Genomic DNA, 26,422 nt, shown 5'->3' with positions numbered 1-26,422 from the left:
CCTGGCTGAGAATAGGGAATACCTTTGATCCTTTTAAATTTATTTTTTTTATTTTTTTTTAAATGTTTTATTTTTATTTATTTCTAGGAGAGAGAGAGAGAGACACAGCGTGAGCAGGGGAGGGTCAGAGAGAGAGGGAGTCACAGACTGAAACAGGCTCCAGGCTCTGAGCTGGCAGTCAGCACAGAGCCCGACGCGGGGCTCGAACCCACGAACCGTGAGATCATGACCTAAGTGAAAGTCGGACGCTTAACCAACTAAGCCACCCAGGCGCCCCTGATCCTTTTAAATTTAAATGAGATTTGTTTTATGGCCCAGAATATGTGACACCGCGGTGGATTCTATGTCCATTTGCAAAGAATGAATCCCCTATTGGGTGAAATGTTCTATAAAGGTCAATTAGGTGAAATCAGTTGGGAATGTTATAAAACTGCCTATATGCTGACTCATTTTTTGGTCTGTGTTATCTATTCATTGTTGAGAAAGGAATATTAAATTTTCAACAATAACTTCAGCTTGGCCTCAAAATTTCTCCTTTTGGTTCTCAAAGTTTTTGTTTCAAGTATTTTAAAGCTATGTTATTGTATGCTTGCACACTTGGAATTATTATGCCTTCTCGATGAATCGTCCCCTTTACCATTATGAAAAGGCTCTTTTTATCCCTGCTAATATTATTTGTTCCAAAGTCTACTTTATCTGAATACAATTCAACATAGTCTGTCTCTAGCTTTCTTGTGATGTGTAATCGCACAGCATGTCTTTTTCAATTATTTTGCTTTTAATCTATTTGCTTTTATTCTTTAAGTCAGTTTCCTGTAGCTAGCGTATGGATGGGCTGTTTTAGAAGACTGTTAAGATTCTTTTGATGGGTGGTCAGAAGAGATGGTTGGATAACCGAAAGGCAGAGCTCTGTTATTTACGGCTCCAAAGGGGAGCAGACAGCCAGGCAAAGGCAAAGGGTGTGGGGTGTGCCAGCCCTAATAAAGGAAGAGGTGGGAGTGCAGACTCAATCAGCTGCTCAAGAAGGGGAACTCAGTGACTTCCAGCCAGGATCAAGATTGGATCAAGACAGCAGTTCAAAAAAAGGTGTTTTCTTCCCCCAATGTTTTATTTATTTTTGAGAGAGAGAGACAGTATGAGCAGGGGAAGGTCAGAGAGGGAGTTACAGAATCTGAAGACAGGCTCCAGGCTCTGAGCTAGCTGTCAGCACAGAGCCCGACGCGGGGCTGGAACTCACAAAGCGCGAGATCATGACCTGAGCTGAAGTAGGACGCTTAACCGACTGAGCCACCCAGGTGCCCCACAGGGTTGTTTTTTAAATCAAGTGTAATAATGTCTACTTTTAACTGGAGGGATTAGGTAATTTACATTTAATGTGATGATTATTTTGGTTAGGTTGAAGCCTATTACCTTGCCATTTGTTTTCTATATTGCTATTTGTTCCGTTCCTCCCTTTTCCTGCCTTTTTATTTATTTTTTAAATGTTTATTTATTTTTGAGAGGGGGGGACAGAGCACTCACAAACGGGGGAGGGGCAGAGAGAGAGAGGATCACGGAAGATTGAAAGCCAGCTCTATGCTGACAGCAAACAGACCAAGGCGGGGCTTGACCCCAAAACCGAGAGATCATGACCTGAGCCTAAGTCTTAACTTAGTCTTAACAGAGTAAGCCACTAGGGGCCCTGCCTGCCTCTTTTTAAATTTAGTATATTTTGTGATTCCGTTTGATCTCTGTCACTGATGTATTAGTTTTACCTCTTTGTTGCTTTTCATTTTGTCTCCATATACTATAGTTTATATTTTTTGTTACTGTTTTTCACTTTGAAATATTTGCCCTAGGGCTTCAGTCTATATTTTTTACTCATCACAGCCTCCATCCAAATAAAAGTATGTTTAAAGGACCTTATAAGAGAGAACTTCCACTCCCTGAAAACCACCCATTCTTTGTGCTATTGTTGTCACAAGTTCTACTTTAGAGATGTTTTAAACCCTGTGACACATTTTAATTTTTATAAATTTAAACAATTATCTTTAAAAAAATTTTTAAATAATGAAAAATGTTTTCTATAATTCTCTGCATATTTACAATTTCCAGCATGCTTCATTTTTTATGTAAATCCAAATTTCCATTTGGTATAAATTTGCTTTTGCTTGAAGATTTTCCTTTAATGTTGTGTGTGTGTGTGTGTGTGTGTGCGCGCGCGCGTGTATTGCAGGTCTGCTGTAGTTATTTCTCCTAGCTTTTGGGTTGTTTGAAAAGCCTCTATTTTGCCTTCACTTAAAAAACATCATTTTGATAGATGTAAAATTCTAGATGGACAGATGTCACCCCCCCCTCCAACTTTCAGGGCTTTCAAAAATGTCACTTTAGTGTCTTGTGGATTGAAGTTTCTAACAAGAAGTCTACTTTAATTTTTAACACTGTTCTGTGTGTAATTTATTTTTTTCCCTCTGGCTGTTCTGAAGATTTTCTCCTCATTATTGATTTTTGGCAATTTGTGATATTCTGTCTGGTTTTTCTACCTGGATTTCCTCGAGATTCTTGGTGTGTTCGTAACTTTAATCAAATTTTGGACTTTTGGGGACACTGTGCTCAAAGATTTCTCCTGTCTGCCCTCCCTCTACTGCATGTATATTATGCAGCTTGATGTTGTCCCACACTCCCCTGAGGCTCTGTTCAGAGATTTCTTTCTTTCAGTCTGGGGAGCTTCTATTGCTCCATCCTTAAGTTCATCGATCTTCTCCTCTGCACTAACTAACCTCACCCAGTACCTATTTCATTTCAAGTACTTTTCACCTCTAAAAAGCTCCATTTGCTTTTGCTAACCATTCATTTCTTTTCTCATCACATCTATGCCTTCTCTTACATCCTTGAGCACAAGAAGCACACTTATAATAGCTGTCTAACATCCTCGCTGCGAATTTCACCTTCTTTGTCATTTCTTAGTGTGCTTTTAATGGCTGAGTTTTCTCCTTGTTATGGGTCCCATTCTTCTGCTTCTTTATATGGCTAGTGATTTTTGACTGGATGACAAACATTGTGAATTTGTGATCACCAAATGCTGGGTTTATATTCCCTTAAAGAACATCAAACTTTCCCTGGCAGGCAGTTTAAGTTACTTGTGGGCTAGTTCAATCCATTTGAAGTTTGTTTTGCAGCTCTTTGAAGGGAAGTCTAGAGAGCCCACTAGACTAAAGCCAATATGTAATCCCACCGTTAAGGCACGATGCTTCTGGTCTCTACGGAATGCCCAGGTATTCTGTGAGACCTCTCCAACCCTGACTGGTGGGAACGTAAGTGTTTTTCAGACCTAAGTGAGATCTGAAATTTATTTATGTCATTGCTCCCTGTCAGTTATTCTTTTCTTAAAAAGTGTTGTTGTCTACACTACTGAAACCGCACTGTAGGCCTCAGCAGATTAGCGTTCAGCCAAAATCTCAAGAGAGACCATATGCACATTTCTGGAGGTCTGTGTAACTCCTGCTTTTTAAGTACTCTGCCCCAAAAAGTTTAGCCTCTTTGACCTCTCTAAATGCTGTTCTCTATTTAGGCTTCTTTTTTTTTTGTATCACAGTCTGAGCAATTCCTCCAGGCAGAAAGCCTAAGTGATGGTAAGGCTCACCTCATTTTTCTCCTTTTCTCAGTTTTGTGCTGCGTGTTGTCCAAGTATGAAAATTGTTTTTTCCTGTATCGCTCCCAGTTTGCTAGTTGTTTATGGTGGGAAGATACTTCTGGATTATCTTATCAGTAGGAGCACAAGTAAGTACCCTGCTCTCTCTCTCTCTCGCTCTTCTTTCTTTCTTTTTGTAGCACTAGGCTTTATTAAGCCGTGCCTTAGTACAGACACTGGGGCTTGACCATGGTGCTCTTCATGTATAAAGCCTGGACATCCTGCCTATGCTACTTGAGAAATTACACCAGGAGATGACAGCTAAGTGGATGTTGTACAACAACCTCATTTCCTGTCATCTTCACGTGGCCAACGGCCACTGCCAGAGAGAGCACCTTCTTCATTTGGAATGTAATTATGGACTCCATTTTACCCACTTTGGCCACCGTGTTCTCATTGCGGGTCAGTCAGAAAGGGAACGTGCCAGCCTTTTTCAGGTCTGGGCCCAGGGTTCGTGGGAACTGCTTCATGAGAGATGCTGAAGCAAAAAAGAAGGCATCATTTTTCTTGGCTAGCTTCTCGACTACTTTTTTATTTTTGTTGAGTTTCTTCACTGCCTCAGTATCCATGTGGGGAATATCCACAGCCTTGGCCTCATCACAACGCTGCTGGTCCCCTCAAAACACATTGGTATTGGCGAGGTTGGACTTGAGCCTGATGGTGCCCGAGAAGTGTATGTCCTTCTGAGGGTCATGGCTCTTCAAACTGACCAGCAGCTCGACCATCTCCTAGCACTTCGGCGCTCGTGTTAGTTCCCACCCATGGCGTCCCGCACCGTCTCCCACAGGGTGTCTTGGGAGACTTTGTGACTCCCGGTGTGGAAAAGCCACAATAACTGGAAAAGAGAGCAAATGCCACATGCTTAAATTTGAGTTTCCAGCACTGGACTGCCGGATTGAGGGAGTCCCTGGTATGAGGCAGAAGACACTAAAACAAAGAGGGAAGAGGGACCAAAGAAAACAGATAATGCAAAGATCAACTTTTTTTTAACGTTTATTTTATTGAGGGGATGGAGAGGGGCAGAGAGAGAGGGAGACAGAATTCGAAGCAGGCTCCACTCTCAGCTGCCAGCACAGAGCCCGACGCAGGGCTTGAACTTAGGAGCTGTGAGATCATGACCTGAGCTAAAGTCAGACGCTTCACTGACTGAGCCACCCAGGAGCCCCCAAAGAACAAAGTATTTTAAGAGTTTATAATTAAAACCCTAGGAGGGACCCAAGAAGATACTGCATCACTGAAATCAGAGAATGCTGTGAAAAAAACTTTTTAATGCAGGGACTAAGAAAGTTTTTGAAATTAAAAGTGTGCTGGCAGGAGCTAACATTTCAAAACAAAGTATGAAAGGTACAATTGAGGAAGTTTTTCAGACAGTTGAACAAAAAGACAGGAGATAGGAAATACAAGAGAAGAGACAAAACCATTATAGGATTGATCAAGAGATTCCAAATTGTCAGTTAAGAGGATCTTTAGAAAAAGAACATCTAAAACGATTGAGGACAGGAAATTATGGAAAAAAGAAAAGAAAATTTCCCAAATAGCAGTGTGAGCCTCTAGGTTTAAAAGAGCCACCGACAGCCCAGCTCAATGGACTATAAAAAAAGATTGTTACCAGGTAAATTTAATAAAACTATTTTCAAACGTGCAGGGCAACAGTAATTTGACTTTCTATCCATTCATTCTCATGAAGGAACAGAAGGATGTGCTCCATCAATCAGAGTNATCTTTAGAAAAAGAACATCTAAAACAGATTGAGGACAGGAAATTATGGAAAAAAGAAAAGAAAATTTCCCAAATAGCAGTGTGAGCCTCTAGGTTTAAAAGAGCCACCGACAGCCCAGCTCAATGGATTATAAAAAAAGATTGTTACCAGGTAAATCATGACAAAATCTCAGGATTTTGGACACCTGAATAAATGAGATGCTCTCAAAAGCAGACAAAGGGTCAGGAATTAGAATGGCACTGTGACACAGGAGATGAGGGAATCATGAGCTAGTACAGATGACTTCTAAGAGGACATGACTGTCACCTGGAGATTCGTACCCTGACCATCAGGTTACTTTGAGGGTCTAATAAAACTATTTTCAAATGTGCAGGGCAACAGTGATTTGACTTTCTATCCATTCATTCTCATGAAGGAACAGAAGGATGTGCTCCATCAATCAGAGTAAAAACCTGGGGGAAGATACAGGGTCCAGAAAATGAAGTCTTTCCAACAAGAGATTGTGGGAAGCCCCTGGAATGTTCAGGGTGGAGGAGGGTGAAATGTTACAGCTGTGCAGCCAGCCCAGAGGACACACAGCATAGGCCTGAGCGGGACAATGTCAAGGGCAGATGCAGAAAAGGGGACAGGGGGACCTAACTATTGACTTGATCTGACTACACAGCTAAGACTTGCTGTGGAGCATGCTATTTAGAATTACAAAGGCAAATATGAAAAACTGCAAAGATTTAAAAATGGTTGCTCGGGGCAGTGGGAATTGGAGATCACCAGGGCCTTGGGGAGTGATTATTACTTTTTGTGTTAACCCAGTACTTCTGTTTAATTTTTTAAAACTCTGCATTTATTAATTTCATAAATAAAAATAATAATGAAAGGGTAAGAGGCCTAGAAACAAAAATACACAAACACTAAACCCATTCCTGGCACAACTTCTTGGCTGATCCCCCAAGGACGTGTGACTGCGGCATGTGGTCAGGTCAACCGAGTGGGGTGGGGTCAGCTCAGGGCTGGAGTGTGGTCTTCGAGCCCTGTGGACACAGCCCTAATATCCAGGGGAGCTAGACCCCCGAAAACTAGAGTTCCCAGGGTGAATTCATTTTTTACGTATCTTTTTAAAGTTTATTTATTTACTTTTGAGAGAGACAGAGACAGCCTGAGTGGGGAAGAGGCTGAAAGAGAAGGAGAGAGAGAATCTCAAGCAAGCTCCTCACTGTCAGCACAGAGCCTGATGTGGGGCTCAAACCCATGAAACTGTAAGATCATGACCTGAGCCAAAACCAAGAGGTGGACGCCTAACTGAGGGAGCCACTCAGGCACCCCACCCAGGGTGAATTTAAAAAGGACTGCACCACAGGGCCAATTTAGTGAGAAATAGAACTGTGAAGGCTGATTGGAAATTCACATTAACAAGTCTGCACCTTCTCTCCTTAATAGAGAAACACACTCAAGAAGTCTAATTACATTCAGAAGGTTGCTTGATAAAGAGGGAATCGAAGTGAAGGGAGTTATATAGTTCTCAGAAATATTTTGAATACTTAAATAAAAAATATGATTAAAATACCCTGGTGAGTCACCTGCTCCTTTAATAGCTATAAAAGATCAACAAACTTTCTCTGCAAAGGGCTAGATAGTCAATGGCTCCACTTCACAGGCTGTCTGTCTCAATTGGTCAGCTCAGCGATTACAGCTGGTTCTAAGTTTTATCCCATCTGGTGTTAGTGAGTTCTGCCTTTTTGTTCAAGTCCTATTTTTGTTTCTGTTCCAAGAAAAATAATAGCAGAATTTGCACCAGTGGATTTTCTAGAACAAGTTGGTTAATGGCTAAGATGTCTGGGAGCACCTATGCATTTTGGTTTGTCATTAAGATTTCATTTCAGGAAGGGGTATTTCATGAGATTCTTAAATATAAGGACAATTTAAGGTTGATTCTCTGAACTTACAGATGCTCTTTAAAAAATTGAAGAGGGTTTCTTACAGCTTGGCTATCTGACCAGCTCTTCTTTTTGTATTCATTTGTTTTAACCACAATTAAAAACTACTTTGCAATTACTCAAATGCAAAGAACTGAAACAGCAAGAATTAAATGTTTGACTCTTAGAAAGTGAACATTTTGCTTTCCACTTGCTGCGTTCTGACTTATTTCATCTGCTGGGAGTGAAAGGGAAAGACAAACAATGTTTTTCAAGAGCTATGTCAGCGCAGATGACAGATGACAAATTGTAGATTCAGCCACAGAAAACTCAGAATTTTGGCCATTTAGCACCTATTTACTGGGTGTTTACTGTGTACCTGGTACACATACAGAACAGAGTGCTGAATGAAACACCTTGGTCCCTGTTCTTTTGGAACTTAAGTCTAGTGGGAGAGAACCAGGTTTAAAAAAGAAAAACACTTGGCATAATACCCTTCAGTTTCTAGCTCCATCCACATTGTTGCAAATGGCAAGATTTCATTCCTTTTCATTGCCAAGTAGCATTCCATTGCGTACGTCTTTTTTATCCATTCATCAGTTGATGGCCATTTGGGCTCTTTCTGTAATTTGGCTATCGTTGATAGCGCTGCTATAAACACTGGGGTGCATATACCCCTTCGAAAAGCCTTCCTGTATTCTTTGAATAAATTCCTAGTAGTGCAATGGCTGGGCCATAGGGTAGTTCTATTTTTAAGGTTTTGAGGAACCTCCACACTGGAGAAAGACAGATCTCACATGATTTCACTCGTATGTGGAAACTGAGAAATTTAATGGATGATCATAAGGGAAGGGAAGGAAAAGTAAGATGAAAACAGAGAGGCAAACTGTAAGAGACTCTTAAATACAGAGAACAAATGAGGGTTGATGGTGGTGTGGAAAATGGGTGATGGGCTTTAAGGAGGACACTTGTTGGGATGAGCACTGGGTGTTGCACATAAGTGATGAATCACTGGGTTCTACTCCTGAAGCCAAGACTACACTGTATGTTAACTAACTTGAGAATAAAAAGAAATTAAAAATAAATGAATAAAGTAAAAAAGAAAAACACTTATAATTATAAATTATGATAACTGCCATACAGGAAAAGCAAAGAGAGGAGACTATTATTTAGACTGTGGTATCTAAGGAGATTATCTCCTTAGTATCTGAGGTATCTGAGAAGGCCTCTTTGGAGAGATGTTATTTGATCTGGGACTTAAAAGTTATGAATAGGAATTTCCAGTTATCTGCAACTGCATGAGAAACCACCCCACATAGTGGTACAGAAGACTCTTTTGTGCTCAAAAATAGGTCAGGATTTCAAACGGGGCATGGCGGTAACAGCTTATTTCTGCTCAACATTAAGGGTCTCAGCCGGGAAAATGAGAATGTCTGGGAGCAATTCAAACAGTCACGGGCGAGTATCATCTCCGGGCTTCCTCATGCACATGGTGGTGCTGCACTGGGCTGAATGGTGGCTCCAAAGACATACAGATGCCCAAGTTCTAGTGTCACTACCTGTGAACAGGACCCAATTTGGAAAATGGGTCTTTGTGGATGTGATTAAGTCAGAGATAGTGAGATCACTCTGGCCTTAGGGTGGGCCCTAAAGCCAACAGCCAGTGTCCTCCTCGGAGATGGCAGAGAGAGAGCTGAGACCAGCAGAAACACGGGGAGAAGGGACCATGAAGGGGGAGGCAGAGACTACAAGGATGGGTCTACAAGACCAGGAATGCCAAGGCTGGGTGGCTACTACCAGAAACTTGGAGACAGGAGTGGGCCAGATTCTCCCTAAGAGGCCCCAGAAGTGGGGGCAGAACGGCCAACAGAAGGGAGGGTGACACCAGCTGACATTTTGCTTTCAGACTTGCGGCAGACTTCAGGACTGCCGGACAATGAGTTTCTGTGGCTTCAAACCACCGAGTCTGTGGCCACGTACTATGGCGGCCACAGGAAACTAGTACAGGTGCCCAGGCTGGGATGACTCAAGGATGCAGCAGCCACATGTGACCTCTTAATGCGGCCATGGCTTCTCACAGTGTGGTCGCGAGGTTCTGAGACAGAGCTTCTGGAAAGCAAACGACCCAAGAACACAACCTTCAAGAGACCCGGGCAGAGGCTTTCCTTGCCTGGCCTGGAAGTCGTCACACTATACTCACGTCCATCATATGGTCACCAGTGCACCTGGATTCAAGGAGAGGGGCCGGAGGCTTCACCTCTCAACTGGAGAGTTTGTGTGACCATCCCCTAAAATCGCCTCAAGGCTGCCCCAGACTGAGTAACACTATGGGCCAAGTTTATGAGCTAGAAAATAAATGGCCTTATAAGTGGAATAGAAAAAACTGGCTTTAAGGGCAGGTTTTTCGCTGTTTTTTGTTGCTGTATGCCTAGCACCTAGGGCAGTTTCTTGTGGAATGAAAGGATGCATACATAAGGCTTATGNGAATAGAAAAAACTGGCTTTAAGGGCAGGTTTTTCGCTGTTTTTTGTTGCTGTATGCCTAGCACCTAGGGCAATTTCTTGTGGAATGAAAGGATGCATACATAAGGCTTACGTATATACCACGTGCCACGCTAGAGAAAAATGCCTCACAGNGAGCCGGTCTAACTCACCCCCAATCCACAGCACAAAGCACACTGCGTACTATGCGGTAACTCATCATTGATTGTGTGCTGAACTGCATGGTTCTCAATTTCAAGGTTCTTAAATTCCAACATCTTTTTCAGGAAGATTGATTTCCTAGAAGCCACGTTCCCCTTCTCCACCCTTCCCTGCGGAAGCATGAGGGGACTCTTCTCCAGTTTTCACCCTGAGAATCTGATGGGGCTCCTGGCTGTAAGTAGAAGTGTAGGCTTCCCCTAAAATTCCTCCCCGCCCCTAACGCAGAATTTCGAACGCTCACCCTTTAGCAATGCTCCACTCACGGTTGGAGTAATCCCTCTGGTGCTGGCTCCAGCTGTGACCCTGTGCTCCTGGGAAGGTGCTTCCTAGCTCTCCAAGTCTCAGGTGACAGTTTGCCCTGGGAAATCCATTCTCTGGGGGATCCAAGAAAAGTTGTCGGTTTTCAGTTTGTTCAGCCTTTTTTTTTTTTTTTTTTTACTGAAATGGGTTGGAAGAGGATGGATGGGTAGGGGGCCAACAAGAGAGAAAGGAAAGGTGAGGGCCAGTGAGGAGGAGCTCCACCTTCCCGGAGCCACCCGACTTCTTCCATCCGGCCCCGAGTGCACCCAACTGGCCACCCAATTTCTGCTGCCGCTCCAGCCTCCAAACAGTTTTCAACTCTGATCGGTCATTAGAATCACCTGGAGAGCATTTAGAGCGCCCTGCACTGAGGTCTCCCCTCATTAGAAACACTTTGGGGGCTTCTAATGTGTAACTGGTGTTGAGAGCCAGCGCTCTGGATTCTTGCTCCTCGAGGAGGGTCCACGGACAAGCAGCCCTGGCATCAATCGGGAGCTGGTCAGAAAGACAGCATCGCAGGCCCCACCCGAGACCTACTGAGTCAGAGTCTGCCTTTTACCAAGATCCACAGGTGATTTCTATGCACGTTAAAGGCTGACAAGCTCCGAGGAGATGACCCTCCTATAACCCCAATTACGGCTGTCCTTGGGAAGCAGACAGCTCCCCGAGAGGTGCTTTGTGAGCCGCGTGTCCTATTGAACACGTGGTCCGTGGAGAAGTCTGATGCAGCCGGCATAGACGGCGCACCTGCTGTCTTTCCCAAGAGTAAAATATTTGAAATAAAAAGAGACAGATTTTCTAACAGGGAAAGGGGCTTGGGCCCTTTAGTCTGACACACTGATACAGGATTCATCAACTTCAGGTCCACCAGAGTAAAAACCACTCAAATTCAATGAACTGAATGGGTTATAATAGAAGAATTGGAGTTAACTTGGAGGCTAGGGTTGGCGGCAGGCATAAGAGACTTCAGTGGAAAAGCAGCATCAGGCATGAGGCCAAGACAATGACATTGAGAATAAGGAAGTAAAAGCTGGAAGATGACAGGTCAAGACAGCTCAGAGGCGAGGGGTGCACCACAGAGAGGGCTGGTGGCCTCCAGCAGAGTGATGAGGCACAAGAAAGGCAACCATGACTCCCAGGGCCCAGGCTCTCCACGCCCCACCGATGTGTCCTTCAACCCTGGCTTCCTGTTTACATCCATAAGCTCTGGCTGCCTCCTTCCCTATCAGATCTCAGTACCTTGTGGAGTAAAATAATCATGGGCACGTGTAAGGCACTTTCCTGCTCACCAGGACTGGAGCATATAGCACAGGTAGTGTGGAGTGGCTGAGGGCATGGCCTCTGCAGCCACAAAGCCTCAATTCCAACCTTAGCTCTGCCAGTTATGAGCTGGTGACCTTGGACAAGTCGGTGGACCTCGTTGGGGTTCTTCATCATCTACAAAATAAAGATGATACAGTCAACCACTCATAATGGTAAATGCAGAAGGATTTGAAGCAAAGAGTATCATGCTTGGCACAGTGATACACACACACACACGTACACATGATATATTATTTACACTCAGACCTGATTCTTTTGTGTTTTTGCCTGAAGATTGTTCACCATTCCATTACGTTATAGGTTCTTTGAGAGTACTGAGAATTACAACTCTTAAAAAGTTCTTTTCCTTCCTTCCTTCCTTCCTTCCTTCCTTTGAGAGAGAGAGAGAGAGAACTCTAGCAGGGGAGAGGGGCAGAGGGAGAGAGAATTCCAAGTAGGCTCCACACTCATTGATGAGACCAAAGCAGGGCTCAATCCCATGACTGTGAGATTGTGACCTGAGCCGAATCAAAAGGTTGAGGCTTAACGGACTGAGCCATCCAGGTGCCCCCCAAATTTATTTTATTTCATTTTGTTTTCTGTGAAAATTTGGTGTTTTGCAGTCCCTCCCTCACCTAACAATCCCTATTAAATTCTAACTGTAGCTCTATTATATTTATAAATTGATTTTGTATCCTCATTTAAAGGGTGGGAAACTGAAGCTCAGTTGGGTAAATTCTTCCCCCAATAAGATTCACTTGGTCCAATGAGGCAATTCTGGGACTGGAACAGATTTTCTGGTTTCTAAATCATTGTTCTTTCCACTAAAACAGCTTCTCAAATTTTAATATGGATAAGAATCACCTGGGACTCTCATTAAATGCAGATGCTGATTCAGTAGGTCTGGAGTGAGGCCCAAATTCAGTATTTCTTTTTTTTTTAAATATGTATTTTTTATTTTTGGGAGAGTGCAAGCCAGGGAGGGACAGAGGATCTGAACTGGGCTCTGTGCTGACAGCTCAGCTGTCAGGATGTGATCAAGACAGCTCCATGTGGGGCTGGAACTCATGAACTGTGAGATCACGACCTGAGCAGAAGTCAGATATTCAACTGGCTGAGCCACCCAGACATTCCCAAATTCAGCATTTCTAATAAGCACCCAAGGGATGCTAATGCTGCAGTATGAAGACAAGACTGAGTGGCAAGGGCATTGTACTTTCAACTCATATAGTTCTGATGGGGATGCTACCTATTGGTTGTTAGGTCTTAGGTGACCCTGCTTAGAAGAAATTGTCACTGAAAAGAAAACTTCTTTCTTAGCTTGGGCTGCCTTGCACCCACCAATAGCTGCTATCTGTTCCTAAGGATATCAAAACAGTGGCCTTGTTGCTGAAGTCCCCATCTCTGTCATTTGTCACAAGAGAATCCACAAAGCTGGTCTCATGGGGCTGACCCATGCTCCGCTGTTGAGCAGAAACCGTGGTGGTGGTGATGTCTAGGCCTTCATAAACCTGTATAGAGTCAGCGCTGACAATTTCACCACCGAGGGGTTGGCCTAGCTACAACGTTGAGGGCAGGGGATTCCCAGTGCCTGTACCCCCAAGAATCACTACAGGAGGCAGTGTCCATGGCAGGGCCCCCAGCACAGAGCCCACAGAAACTGCTAGTGCCGGCACTACCGCCGCCATCTTAAAAATCTCTCCAAAGAGTTATTTTTAACAAATCAATGTGCAGACCTTGTCGGCTCCTGATTGAGGCAAATGGTGGTTACAAAGACATAATTGGGAAATTTTGAAAATGGACTCAGAGTTACATATTAAAGAATTGTTAATTTTGTTAAGTATAGTAATGACCTGGTAGTTAATGTTAAAAAAAAAAAGAGTCCTTAACACTTAGGTTCATATTGAAGTATCAAGTAAGACCATCAAGTATTGCCAACATGTGACCACTCTGATCTGTAAAAGCAGCAATTGCAAATACCTCAAACATGGACAAAACAGGAGTGTGTCTGGCACCTTCCTGCTCACCAGGACCAGAGCATAAAGCTCAGGTGACTGCATATCAGTAAAGGATGTGATATGATGTCTGGGATTTTCTTTTAAAATATTTCTGGGGGAAACAGGGTGGAGGGGTAGGCACATGAAACAAGATGGTCATCATGTTAGCAAACGTGAGTCTAGGTGATGAGGTTTTATCATGCCATTCCCTCTACTTTTGTGTTTCTGATAGTAAAATTATTGTACAGTTTTGTTTGGGGGTATTCGATTGTTTATTATTATTTATGCCTACAACTGGAAGACACATAAACCAGTCTTGCTTAAACAAACAAAAGGAAGGCTTTAGGTTCGCCGATCAGAGGGCAGCCTGGAGCTGGTCTCAGGAAAGATGGGATTTAATGCCTTCAATACTTTGAGGATCCTTTCTGTCCTCTGTTTCTTCTCTGTTCCTTTTGGCGCACTGACTTCATTGGTTGATACAAACTTGTCTGGGTGTGGTGGGGTTTGGGGCTGCCCATGGCTCGTATGCCCATACTCTTGGGTTTTTGTGATCAGAGAGAAACAAGAGGTCTATCTATCTATCTATCTATCTATCTATCTATCTATCTCTTTTACTTTTGGAAATATGGGTCAGCCTCTCTGCTTTCTTTTGAGGCACGGTTCCAATCTTCTGACAGGAATTTGGAAAGTTCTAGTTACCTGATTAGCCTAATTGGTCCACTCAGTAGACCAATCACTGTGGCTATGGTGGTGAGGGCCTGTGCTATCCCTTCAGTAGCCAGGAGCACTGTTTCCTGAAGACTCAGGGAGGGAGGAGGGCTGAGCAGACAGAAGTGATAGCCACTTTTATGAGGTCTCTGGTTATTTGTACTAGCTATTAGATTATAAGCAAAACATGCTTCTAGATCATGTCTTTTTCCTTCCTGGCTGCTTAGCTGGCTTTTTTCCTGTTTTTATTTTAAAATTTATATAGCTGGTTGCAAAGTTTGTTGCCAAAAAAGAAAACATATCAGCACCTTCCATTTCTTCTCCCATTTCCCTTCCTCAGTGACAACTAATTTCAACTCTCTGAATTGATTCTTTCGGTTTAATTTCCACCCATCTATCATTTTTATATTGTCAGGCTTGATTTTTCAGTTTTAGGCATTATCTGTTGATTCCTACCATGGGAGATAAAATCTTTCACATATACACCCACACTTCCCACCCCACATATTCATCCTTTTTCTATCCCCCCAAATTCACAATAAATTCTATCAGCACCATTTGATTAGACCAACATTTAATATTCACATGTTAAATATTACATGATTAACATTATCTGATCATGACAGCATATCCCACTGAGTCACAGCTACTCAACTCTCTGTTCTTCTTTGGGTTCATAAATCTTTCCCATAGACATTCAGTCCCTCATTCTCCACTGGTCTAATTTGCCTCTGAACAAATACATTCAGACTTATGAGACCTCTATATTTTCCTCCTCCTGAAGAAATATCCAAAGCTTTCTGACCTCCTCCTGTGTGAACTGAATGCATCCTTGCTCGTACCAGGCTCCCACCCTGGGAGGCCCCTTCATCATCATTCCAAGGACCCACTTCCCTTCTTTCCGTGTGGGATTTGGGTTTCCTGTGGAGGTAGCCTTCCCAACAACAACTGGAGAAACTACCTGTAAAGCTGGATCAATGATTACCCTGAGTAAAAAAGAGTTAGTACCCAGCAAGAGTAAATGAAATCATGGACCATACTTATTGCCATGAAAATTACCTGTTCCGTGTTGCTGCTTGTAACAGTGGAAAATACTCTCAAAAAGTAGGAGCATAGTTTCCTTTAGACAGACACATTTTGCCGAGTTTTCTCTGGCCATTTTTTTTTTTTTTTTGAGTATCCACCCATGGGTAAAGTAAAAATTTAGAAACATTTATAGGATGACATATAACTCTGTATCTATTTTGCTTTGGCATTCCTATAGCAGCTTGAAACCGTGAAGAGTTAGAATGATACAGCTGCTTCAATATTTTTAAGTTTTTTAGGACTGTTACATTGAAATGCTCATGAAATATTCCATCTGGGTAGTCTGTCTCAGGAGCACACATCTCTAAGAGAGTTAACACACCAGTCTGAATTTGAGACTTCACCATAATAATTTCAGGCTGGGGCTTCTGGGTGGCTCAGTTAGCTAAGTGTCTGACTCTTAATTTCAGCTCAGGTCATGATCTCACAGCTCGTGGGTTCGAGCCCCACATCAGGCTCTGAGCTGACAGCATGTAGCCTGCTTGGGATTCTGTCTTTCCCTCTATTTCTGCCCACTACTCATTTGTTCTCTCTCAAAAATAAATAAACATTAAACATTTTTTTCAGGTTAACTGCACCCCCAAAATTCATTTGTTTTTTAAATTACATTTATAAAATAGTTACAAATAAGGCAGCAATGTGGCTGAAAATAATTTTAGGAGGACCTATAGTTATGGACATGTGTCAACTTTAGTCATTATTAAAAATATGTAGGGTGGGTTTCTGCGCTGAGTATGGATCCTGCTTAGGATTCTCTCTCTCTCTCCCTCCACCCCTCCCCTACTGACTTGCTCCTTCTCTCGAACATTAGATACAGATACAGATATATAGATGATATAGATATTGAATATAGATAAATAGATAGCCACCTCTTCAACAATGTAGAGAGAGCATATAAGGCAGAGCACATAACCTATTTCTTTTTTTTTTACAAATAGTTTATTGTCAAATTAGTTTCCTCATAACACTCAGTGCTCATCCCCACAAGTGTCCTCCTCCATGCCCATCCCCCCTCCCCCCCACATCCATCAGTCCTCAGTTTTTGTCAGGATTCAAGAGTCTCTCATGGTTTGCCTCTCTCCCTTTCCCTCACCATTTCTGCCCTTCTTCTCCCCCTTGTTCCTCCGTCAAGTTCCTCCTAATCCTCCTATATGTGCAAACATATGATATTTGTCCTTCTCTGCCTGACTTATTTCGCTCAGCATGCACATAACCTATTTCTGAACTACTCTAAATGCTAACTTGCCCGAATGTTTCCAACGTGAAGAAATAATTTCAAGAAAGATACCCTACTAGTGGTTCTCGAAGTGTGGTCTAGAACAGCATCAGCACATTCCCCTCTCCATCCACCACTCCACTTTGTGAAAGACGGGAGGGGGGAGTAATTTGTGTTTTAACAAGCCTCTAAGTGATTCTGCTACAGACTAAAGTTTGAAAATCACTGTCCTCAGAACACACTGTAAGTTAGGGATCATATTCCACCCTTAGAAACAGAGAACTGGGGTCACAGTAGCTTAAAGTATATATCACCCATAAAAGAACATGAGGTAGGTGGTTTTGGATGGTTCAAATGTATTACTTTTCTCTCCTTGCGATAGAAGTTGCATCCTCATGGTTTCAAAATGGCTGCTGAGATTCGAGCTGTTACAAACACATTCTAGACAGCAGGAGAAAGCAAGGGAGGGGGAAGGAAGGCAAACTAAGTAAGCCATCTTTAAAGTGTATTCCCAGGTGCCCCACCCAATGACTTCTGCCATCCCTACTTGAAAGGGAGGGTGGGAAATAACAGTTGGTTATATTGTTGCCCAGAATAAAACAAAACAATACATAGAATCCAAGGAGAACGAGTACTAGAAGGAACTAGCACCCTTTAGAGCCTCCCTGGAACAGAGTTAATCATCAAAGGGAAAGTTTTGAGAATATTATTCTGAATGAGCACTTCCCTAACCATACATTAAAACACCTTCTTTGATTGTGAGAGGACTGTCTGCCTCCTTGCTTTAGATAAAGGTCTTTGCTTACTTTGGAAATCAGAATAATTATTTATCAGAAAAAATAAATACAATTTATTTCATGTAGGTTGAGGCTGTTTGATATATACCAACCAAATGTACCATCCACTTCTTTGACAGGGTGATTTGTAACATATGAAAAGCAATAAGAAAAAAAATCCATTCTCTTCAGAATTGTAATTCCTTTTTCAGAAAGTAATTCAAGGAAAGGAGAAACTATATGTATCAAGTACAGCACGGTTATTTATGACAGCAAAGAAAAAAAGCTAATTTACAATCCAAATGTCCTGTAATAAAGGAAAGGCTGAGTGTATTACGGTATGGCCATTAGACAGCCATAAATATCATGCAGGAACATGGGAAAGTGTTTGCAGATACAGTGTTGGGAAGAGAGACAAAAAGCATATATGTACGTGGATAAGGTCGGAGAGGTATTCAGAGAAGTATAATGGTTTGGTCAGGAAGTTAGAATTATGAATATAAATGGTTTGTCTAAATTTCCTTTATTCTATAAGAAACAATGGCAACAATGACAATAAAAAAAGTAAATGAAATTAGCCCCATCACTGACCGTAAGTTTTCCTCAGATTCTCTCCTGGATGTTTGTCTTCTCCATGATTCAGTCCCAGGTGCTCCCAGGAAGAACTCCACTGCTCCATTGTGAAGGCCACACCTGACGCCGGGCAGAGAGTCTTCTCTCCGTTTTTACACACCCATACAATTTGACACACTGATTATCTGTCTCTGAAGCGAAGCTCCAGCTGTCCGTTATGCATCCCCGTAAGAATATTTTTCCAATAGTGAGAATAAATTTGCCCTCTCTCCTGCCAGGGTTTTCCCATAATCAGTTTCATGAAATAAGAAGCCAGGTGTCCTGGCTCATATGTAGATTCGTAGACCCCAAAGGGAATAAAAAAATATGGAGTCAAGCCTGTGGGTCTTTAATATGATGCTGAATCCCCCCCCCCAGCCACTACTGAAAGAAGTCCAAATCCTTCCATGAGATTGCTGTGGATGTGTATGGTTGTCCAGCTTGGCAAGACCAAGTGTTAACCAGAGGTTAAGAGTAGACGTCAATTTTCATTATGTAGAAAATTCCCAAAATGGCCTTACTCCTTTAGATGGACTGAGATTTGTGAGCATGACATGCATGCTCCTTGCCACCTAGGGAGGTTGGTGGCAGTAACAGCTTTAAAAAGGGTGACAGAGGAAAACTGGCCACTGGGATTTTCAGAGGGGTTGGGAGGCATAGGTATCAGCAATGACAAATAGTCCTTAGCTTAGTAAAACTAGGAATGGTGTTATCCAGAACAGAGGGGCCGTTCATCAGGAATCAATGGCCAACCAAGCCTGAGCGCCTGGTGGAACCATAGTCCAGGGGCTCACACCAAGGCAGGAGTCTTGGTATAGAGAGAAAAAGAGTCTTGATTCTCTAGGAAGTGAGGACCTGAGATGAAGAACCTCAACCTACTCTATCAAGAACTAACTTCCAGGGTCGCCTGGGTGGTTCAGTCAGTTAAGTGTCCAACTCTGGCTCAGGTCGCGATCTCATGGTTTGAGTTCTAGCCCCACGTCGGGCTCTGCACTGACAGATCAGAGCCTGGAGCCTGCTTCAGATTCTGTGTCTCCCTTTCTCTCTGCCCCTCCCCTGCTGAAGCTCTGTCTCTCTCTCAAAAAAAGTGAATAAACATTAAAAAATTTTAAACAAGAACTAAAATCCATAAAGTCATCAAGCAAACAAGAACATTTGTCTAGATAATTTATCTTACAGGAGAAGTCAGTCTGAAGGAGAATGAAGACAGATCCTGAAAAATTCTTTCAAATTAAACAACTCAAGTTTGTATGCCCATATTTTGGGTATAATACACACACTGAATTCTTTTACTCTGAAGTGAAATTAACTTGCTCTTCATATACGGGGTAGGTGTCATGAACTGAAAGTCTTTGTGGGGAACAAGTACAGCCAGAGAAAGAAATATCATAAATTCCAGGGGGCTTGGAAGTACCTGGGTGGCTAGGCGGTTAAGCGTGTGACTTTGGCTCAGGTCATGATCTTGTGGTTTGTGAGTTAGAGGCCTGCATGGGGCTCTCTGTGGTCAGCACAGAGCCTGTTTCAGATCCTCTGTCTCCTTCTCTCTCTGCCAGTCTTCCGGCCTCTCTCTCTCAAAAATAAATAAACATTAAAAACAAATTCTCGGGATTCAGTTTTTGGAGCACATTTTTATTTTACAGTACCAGAGAATTAACATCTACTAGCAGCACAATACCAAAATGCAACCCCAATCTATTTAAAACTCACAGAAGGGGAAATATGCCTTTCAAAAGTGGTAAAAAAACAAACAAACAAACAATGCCACAAACAGCTGTAACATATGCATAGTACATTCAGAAGAAGATTGTCTTTTTGTTTTCAGGAAATATGTCAAAATATATATATATGTATATATAATATTCACATTCTGGGAGGCAAAGAAGTCTTCAAATTTACTCCGCAAATTTAAACATTTTATCTATATATATATATTTCACTCAGAATAACCAAAACATTAAAAATAGCAGCAACATTGATCTTTAAATATTATAACATTATAGTAGATAATTCACATAATGTATATATATTTTAGTAGCTCTTTCATGGTTAATATCTAATACAATTTACAAACTTCAAGTCCTGGTCTCACTGCCAGACAACTTAGAATCTAGATTCAATAAATACTATGCAAGGAATGACTATAAAACACGGGCTGTCGAACATTCTCTAGAGCAGAAAAGATCATACCAAAAGATCTTAGGAGAAAGTCAGGTCTGGAAGAGGTTCAAAGGCCTGTCAGGAAATTGCAGGGTTCCCAAGGCAAAAGAGACGAACGGGCAAGCGCCCTGAAACGTCGAACTGAGTCATGGGAAACGTGTCCCTGGGGAAAACGACACTGCCATCTCTTCATGGTGCCATATTTCATGTGACTATGGCCTGAAAGTGATTAATAACTGGAAATTTCCCCACTAAACAGGGGGCAGACTCATTTCTCACCCAGAGGCAGGACATGGGATCGGGAGATCGAGTTTTCAGCCTTTACATTTTACTCTCATGACCAAAGGCATAAAAGCCAAGATGTCAGCAAGAACTTGTGTATTTAAGATGAGAAGGCAGGAAAAATATTTCTACCTCTATCCCCCATCCAAGCCCCTGGATCAATTTGCTAATCATATTGGCTTCAAAAGAACCCCAGACGCGGTGACAGGGGTTTCTTTGTCCCTGGATTCATTTATAGAAGTTGCACCTGCACATATGGCTTCTTTTATATTTCAGAGGTTTTCCAGAAAAGGTAAGTGGTTATGTTTCACAATGGGGTTGGATCTCTGTTTTGTTTTGTAATAACACTACTCTATGATATTTATTGTCAATAGTTTGTCTCTATTTTCAAACCAGTTCACATATTATTTCAGTTGATTCACACACACACACACACACACACACACACACACACGTGAGGAAGCCAGGGTAAGCATCCAAGTTCACTTCAAAGACCAGGAAAACCGAGGCTCCTAGAGACAAAGTGACTTAGCTTGTCACAGTCACACACACCAACAAATGGTATGTATCTTCTGTGGAACTCAGCTCTGTCCAACAGTGACTTACTTTTAAGAAAAGGGGCTTGGATGTGTAGCAACATGGATGGACCTTGAGGGTGTTATGCTGAGCGAAATAAGTCAGGCAGAGAAGGACAAATATCATATGTTTGCACGTATAGGAGGATTAGGAGGAACTTGATGGAGGAACAAGGGGGAGAAGAAGGGCAGAAATGGTGGGGGAAAGGGAGAGAAGCAAACCATGAGAGACTCTTGAATGCTGACAAAAACTGAGGACTGATGGATGTGGGGGGAGGGGGGGGGGGGCATGGAGGAGGACACTTGGGATGAGCACTGAGTGTTATGTGAAAACTAATTTGACAATAAACTATTAAAAAAAACAAAACAAAAAAAAAAGAAAAGGGGCTTGGTCACAGTTGTTTTCTGAAGAATGAAATAATGTGGAGCTGAGTAGGGAAGGGGGAAATAAAAGGAAGAAAAATGAGTTCCAGGGAGGAAGAAAGGGAGCATAGTGATATCACTTGGCAGTCAGCATCATATGCTTTAAAACAAGCAAAGTGCATTTCACATGTAGAACACAGACATTTTAGAAAATATTTAAATACCTTAGTCTCCCAAATGGTCTCATATTGGCTTTGATTATTACATCTTTATGTAGATTCTGAACCTGACACTGAAACATAAGACCAGGAAGAAATTTTTATATGAGCCTCACGATTTCCGAAGAGACGTAAAAATGTTACAGTCTGTTCTCAGGGCTGTGCTCCTGTCCCATTTCAACTCCAGCACAACACAGTTACATTAAAATGGATGTATATTTGATTCGTTGTGGTAGTTTTCTATGGAATAGGTTTTAAAAAACATCGTTAGTGAAAATTCTTGCTATGTTCTTAAGAAAGTTAACTTTTCTTCTCGCTGTATCTAAGCTGAGAAGACATCAGTGAACTTAGAGGTTTTATCATTTTAAGTCTGGATTCTACCTGATAGTTACTGGAGATGTAAGCAAGAGTTTTAAATGACCATCATAGTTAATTCAGAAAGCTGTCATATTTTACACAACCTTTTTGAGAAAACTCAGTGGCTCTTAGCTTAATGGTTCCATAAAACAAAATTATACTAATTTCACTGTAAAAAAAAAATCCCTACATATAATGATAATCTATAAGTTAGAAGACTTAGGTTGGATGTTCAGGAGTATAACATTTGAAACTACTAACCAAGTTCTTATTTTTCATCGATAAGTGTGTTTTAAAGATAAATGAACTAAAAAAAAGGAGAACATTCATGAAATCATTGTGTGACATGATGCAAAAGTCCTATAAATCCCTTTGCTTCTCTTCAGGCACCATCTGTCCCAATCCCCCTACACCCCACCCAACCTCCCCAACATTCATACACTATAAACGCCCCACCAACAGAGTTTCGTGACTCTGAATTGAAAGAGTGAGGCACTAATAGGTAAATTATGCTTTGGCAAGCAGGTAACTGGACAGTTCTCTGAGCTTTCCTGAGGTAGTGGTTTCTCCTTCTAATATTCTTTTTTTTAATGTTTAGTTTTTATTTTTGAGAGAGAGAGAGAGAGCATGAGCGGGGCTGGGGGGTCGACAGAGAGGGAGACAGAGGATCTGAAGTGAGCTCTGCACTAACAGCGGTGAACCCGATGCTCGAACCCACAAACTGTGAGATCACGACCTGAGCCAAAGTCAGACACCCAACTGACTGAGCCACCCAGGCACCCCCTCCTCCTAATATTCTAATGGTTAAAAAAAGTCTAGGGAGCTGAATTAAGCGACAAGTGGAGAGTTGGTCACTAAAACGCTTCTCTGAAATTGGTGGTTTAAAAAGTTATGGGATTATACAACTCATTACAACTTGAGTTTAATTTCCTACATGTTTCTGAAAAAGTACCTGGCACATAGCTGGAAGTCAATAAGCATCTGATGATTGTTTCAGATCTCTGGTTTAGCTCCAGAAGACTACAAGGAAAAACAAACATAAAAACACCCATCCAAGTGCAGGCTAATTGTCACCAAAGTTTAGGTCCTTTTGCCGTATGTGTGGAATTTTGGACACCTCTCAAACTATGAGGTTAAGCTCAAATGGCACTGGGCATAGTATATAGCACACAATTCCATATCAGCTCCATTTATCTGATAACCTTATTTCTATCATGATGTTATCATGATGTGATTATGGGACTTTTAGCCATAAAAATGGGATTTTTTGAGGACAAAGTAATCCATTCTCTCTGTTGTTCTTCAAGCTTTTCTGCCAGGCATTTAATCAAGACAGGGTCGACCTTCGAATCAAATTTATTAGCAAACCAATGTCCATCATTGATAAGCCACCTTAATTCTGCTGCTCCGTAGATACACACACTTCGAAGGTGGGAGCCAGTACAACGTGGATACAAAAGGCCTTCGTGATAATTCCACTTGACAAGGCGGGTCTTACTCTGTAAGTCAGACACATCCTGGGCTGACCTAGAAATCTCCCCAGGAATTCCTGGTACCCGAATTAAGGTAGCCCAAAAATGTTCATCAGGTGAGTATGTATCTTTAGACCAGGCAAAAAAGTCTTTAACAAGAGAGTTGTTGAAAATATATTTAACAAATGCTCGACTTAAAACAAAATAAGCACTGCCAACAAATATCTCAATGTTATGAGGGGGGGCTTCCTTGGAGATGTTTGTCCTTATTGGTAGCTTCACATATTCATAAGGCACCTGTCTTAGTTCGTGGTGATAAGTGAATCTTTCCATTTTACTGTTAGGGGGTTTTACCGTTTCTAACATATTGGCCCCATTGAGTTTCTTCAGCTCTGACACTAATTCGAAGTTTGACTTCAAAGGAAAATCTTGCCCACACAGATTGATAACGTATTTCCACTGAACTGAAGACTTGAGGAGGTCTGACAAGCAATTTAAATCGGCTTGGAGTCTGGAAATGTGTGCGTATTGTACTGTCTCTATTTTGGAGGCAACGAAAATATTGGAGAAGCACTTAGCCAAATTGTTCATGGCAACTTTGAAGGTGTCAGGTGACTTATAGTCATAATGGATGCAGTAAATATTGTGCTCGTTGTATATAGCATGGATTAGTCTTTCAACCATAATCGCGTCTTTATGAACAACCAAAGAATATGCTATTGGGAAGCTTTTCTCCTCCCTTGAAACAGGTTTTTGATGGTACCTTCTTAGGGTTTGATAAATGTCACAGTCACTGGTTATTGCCATGACGTCCTCATCATCCAAGTCGACGATGTCTCTCCTTCTTATTTCCAGACTCTTGCCAATTTCCAAAGGTGCCTGCTCATAGACACCCGAACAGTTAACTTCATACCTGACTTCATTCTTAACATTGGTGTATCTGTTTCTTACAAAAGGTGAGGTACTCAGGGAGTATTCAACCAAGTAAATGCCTCTTTGAGGGAAGAGGAGTCTTCTCACATTCAGAAGCTTCAACAGGGAGAACAACCATAGAGTTAAAAACAAGATGAAAACTTTCTGCTGTGCTGGGTATTTAAAACAACATTTGAATGTCTTCATTCTGTAAGAAGGAAAAGGAATAATGCAGGTGAAATAAGAGAAAGAGAACTAACAGACCATTAGTTCAGTTCAATCGATATTCACTGGGTACCTTTCACATGCCAGGCAGAAGGCTGGGCCCAACGGTAAATAAAACAAGGTTCTCACTCTTATGAACATTCAGAAATGAGGAAATGAGAATATATAGAATGGTGGTATTTTGTGGTATTCTGTGGTAATTATACCTAAATTCTGAGAGATGCTGGTTACCAAATAATGGCAAATAATGTAAGCTCCTAAAATATAGGCACTATGTAACTTTTATTGTCTGCGTTTCTGCTAAGCATATTTGGGGCGAGATTACTCTGGCGTGGGCAGAGGTCTAGAGAGTCCGATGGCCCACCTGAGCCTAAAAGTAACATCCGTCTTGATTCTACCTTCAGATCCTCATTAGATATAGATCTGAAGTCAGATGAGGAGAGCCCAGTGAACCCCACTGCTATAGACTGAATGTTTATATCCCTCCCCAAATCCAGAGGTTGAAAGCTAAGCCCCAGCGTAATGGCATTAGGAGGCGGGGGCTTTGGGAGGTGATTAGGTCATGAGGGTGGGTCCCTCATTAGTGGGATTAGTGAGCTTGTAAGAAGAGACCCCAAGGAGCTCCCTTAGCCCTTCCACGACGTGAGGCATGGATTAATGACATCCATACTATGTGAAGAAGCTGGAGACAAAACTGCATGTGCCCACGGGGAACAATTTCCATGATATACTGTGAAACAGAAATAAGCAAAATGCCTAACTATGTTTACTGCGCTCACACGTGCGACAAAAAAAGATGATACAAGCCGTATCTACACAGAAAGAGCACATGCTGGCAAACTTTTCTTTCTCTCTCACGACTACTCAACTCTGCCATGGTCGTGGGTGAGCAGCCACAGATAACTCATCAAGGACAGGGCTTGGTTTTGTTCTAATAAAACTTTATTTACAAAAAGGCAGCTGGCTGACTATTTCCTAAAGGATACTGTGGCGACATGATACTGGGAGCAGGAGCTGCTTTGCAGGGTGGGGTGGGAGAGGGTGGGGGGTTAGGGGCCCAGGTGGGAGGAAAATGTACTTATCAGTGAATATCCTTTTTTCCACTTTTTTTTTTGTAAATAAAACAGGCTAATCAAGTGAGGGGCACAGATGGGTTTATTTTGGGAGCAGTAGGAAGATGGAACCAGAAAGTGCCGTTCCAAGGCTTGAGGACAGAAGTGCCCGCTGAGCTCACAGGGCTGCTTCAAAGAGGTTCCAACCCTGAGAACTGGGGAGGTCTGAGGTCCCCATGTGCAATTTCCTAACACATCTCAATAAATCTTAAATGAGGACAATCATTGTTCCCAATTTTCTTAGAATTAACAAGCAATCTGAACCTGATTTATTTTTGTAGATTTCTTCACCACAGATCAATGGAACTAGCTCTCCTGGGAAGGACATGCCCTCCTTCACCTTTGTTTGAATCACTCGTTAAACAATAACACCTTATCGACAGTAGACTGTCCTGCAGAACCTACCCCCCCCACCAACGCAAGCCACCTTGCAGCCTCTCCTCAAGTTTCCTAAACGTCCTGTTTCTCACTGTCTTCTTTTTTTTATTTTTAATTTATTTTTAATGTTTATTTGAGAGAGAGAAAGAAAGAGAGAGAGAGAGAGCACAGCAGGGGAGGGGCAGAGAGAGAGGGAGACACAGAATCTGAAACAGGCTCCAGGCTCTGAGCTGGCAGTCAGCACAGAGCCCGACGCCAGGCTCGAACCCACGAACCATGAGATCATGATGGAAGTCGGACGCCCAACTGACTGAGCCACCCAGGTGCCCCTCGATGCCCTTCTCACGCACACTCTCCCTAGCCCTCTGAAGG

General features: G+C 42.2%; 1 protein-coding gene across 6 annotated transcripts in view; it reads right to left on the bottom strand.

Moving 5' to 3' along the window:
* Window positions 1–19,627: 19,627 nt before the first annotated feature.
* Window positions 19,628–26,422, bottom strand: part of GCNT4 (glucosaminyl (N-acetyl) transferase 4) — a 28,945-nt gene continuing 22,150 nt past the window's right edge. For 5 of the 6 annotated variants that reach the window (XM_077759933.1, XM_077759930.1, XM_077759934.1 and 2 more), the window contains one exon: window positions 19,628–24,543. In XM_077759933.1, the coding sequence (XP_077616059.1) occupies window positions 23,175–24,542 (1,368 nt within the window). In that variant the 5' untranslated portion in view covers window position 24,543 and the 3' untranslated portion in view covers window positions 19,628–23,174. The remainder of the gene's footprint in view (window positions 24,544–26,422) is intronic. The other variant, XR_013334119.1, reaches the window with a different exon arrangement.

This window comes from Crocuta crocuta, unplaced genomic scaffold (genome assembly GCF_008692635.1).
Source record: "Crocuta crocuta isolate KB4526 unplaced genomic scaffold, BGI_CrCroc_1.0 scaffold162, whole genome shotgun sequence".
In the NCBI taxonomy this organism is placed as follows: domain Eukaryota; kingdom Metazoa; phylum Chordata; class Mammalia; order Carnivora; family Hyaenidae; genus Crocuta; species Crocuta crocuta.
Note: the sequence above shows the minus strand (reverse complement) of the source record. Positions and strands in the feature narration are given on the sequence as shown.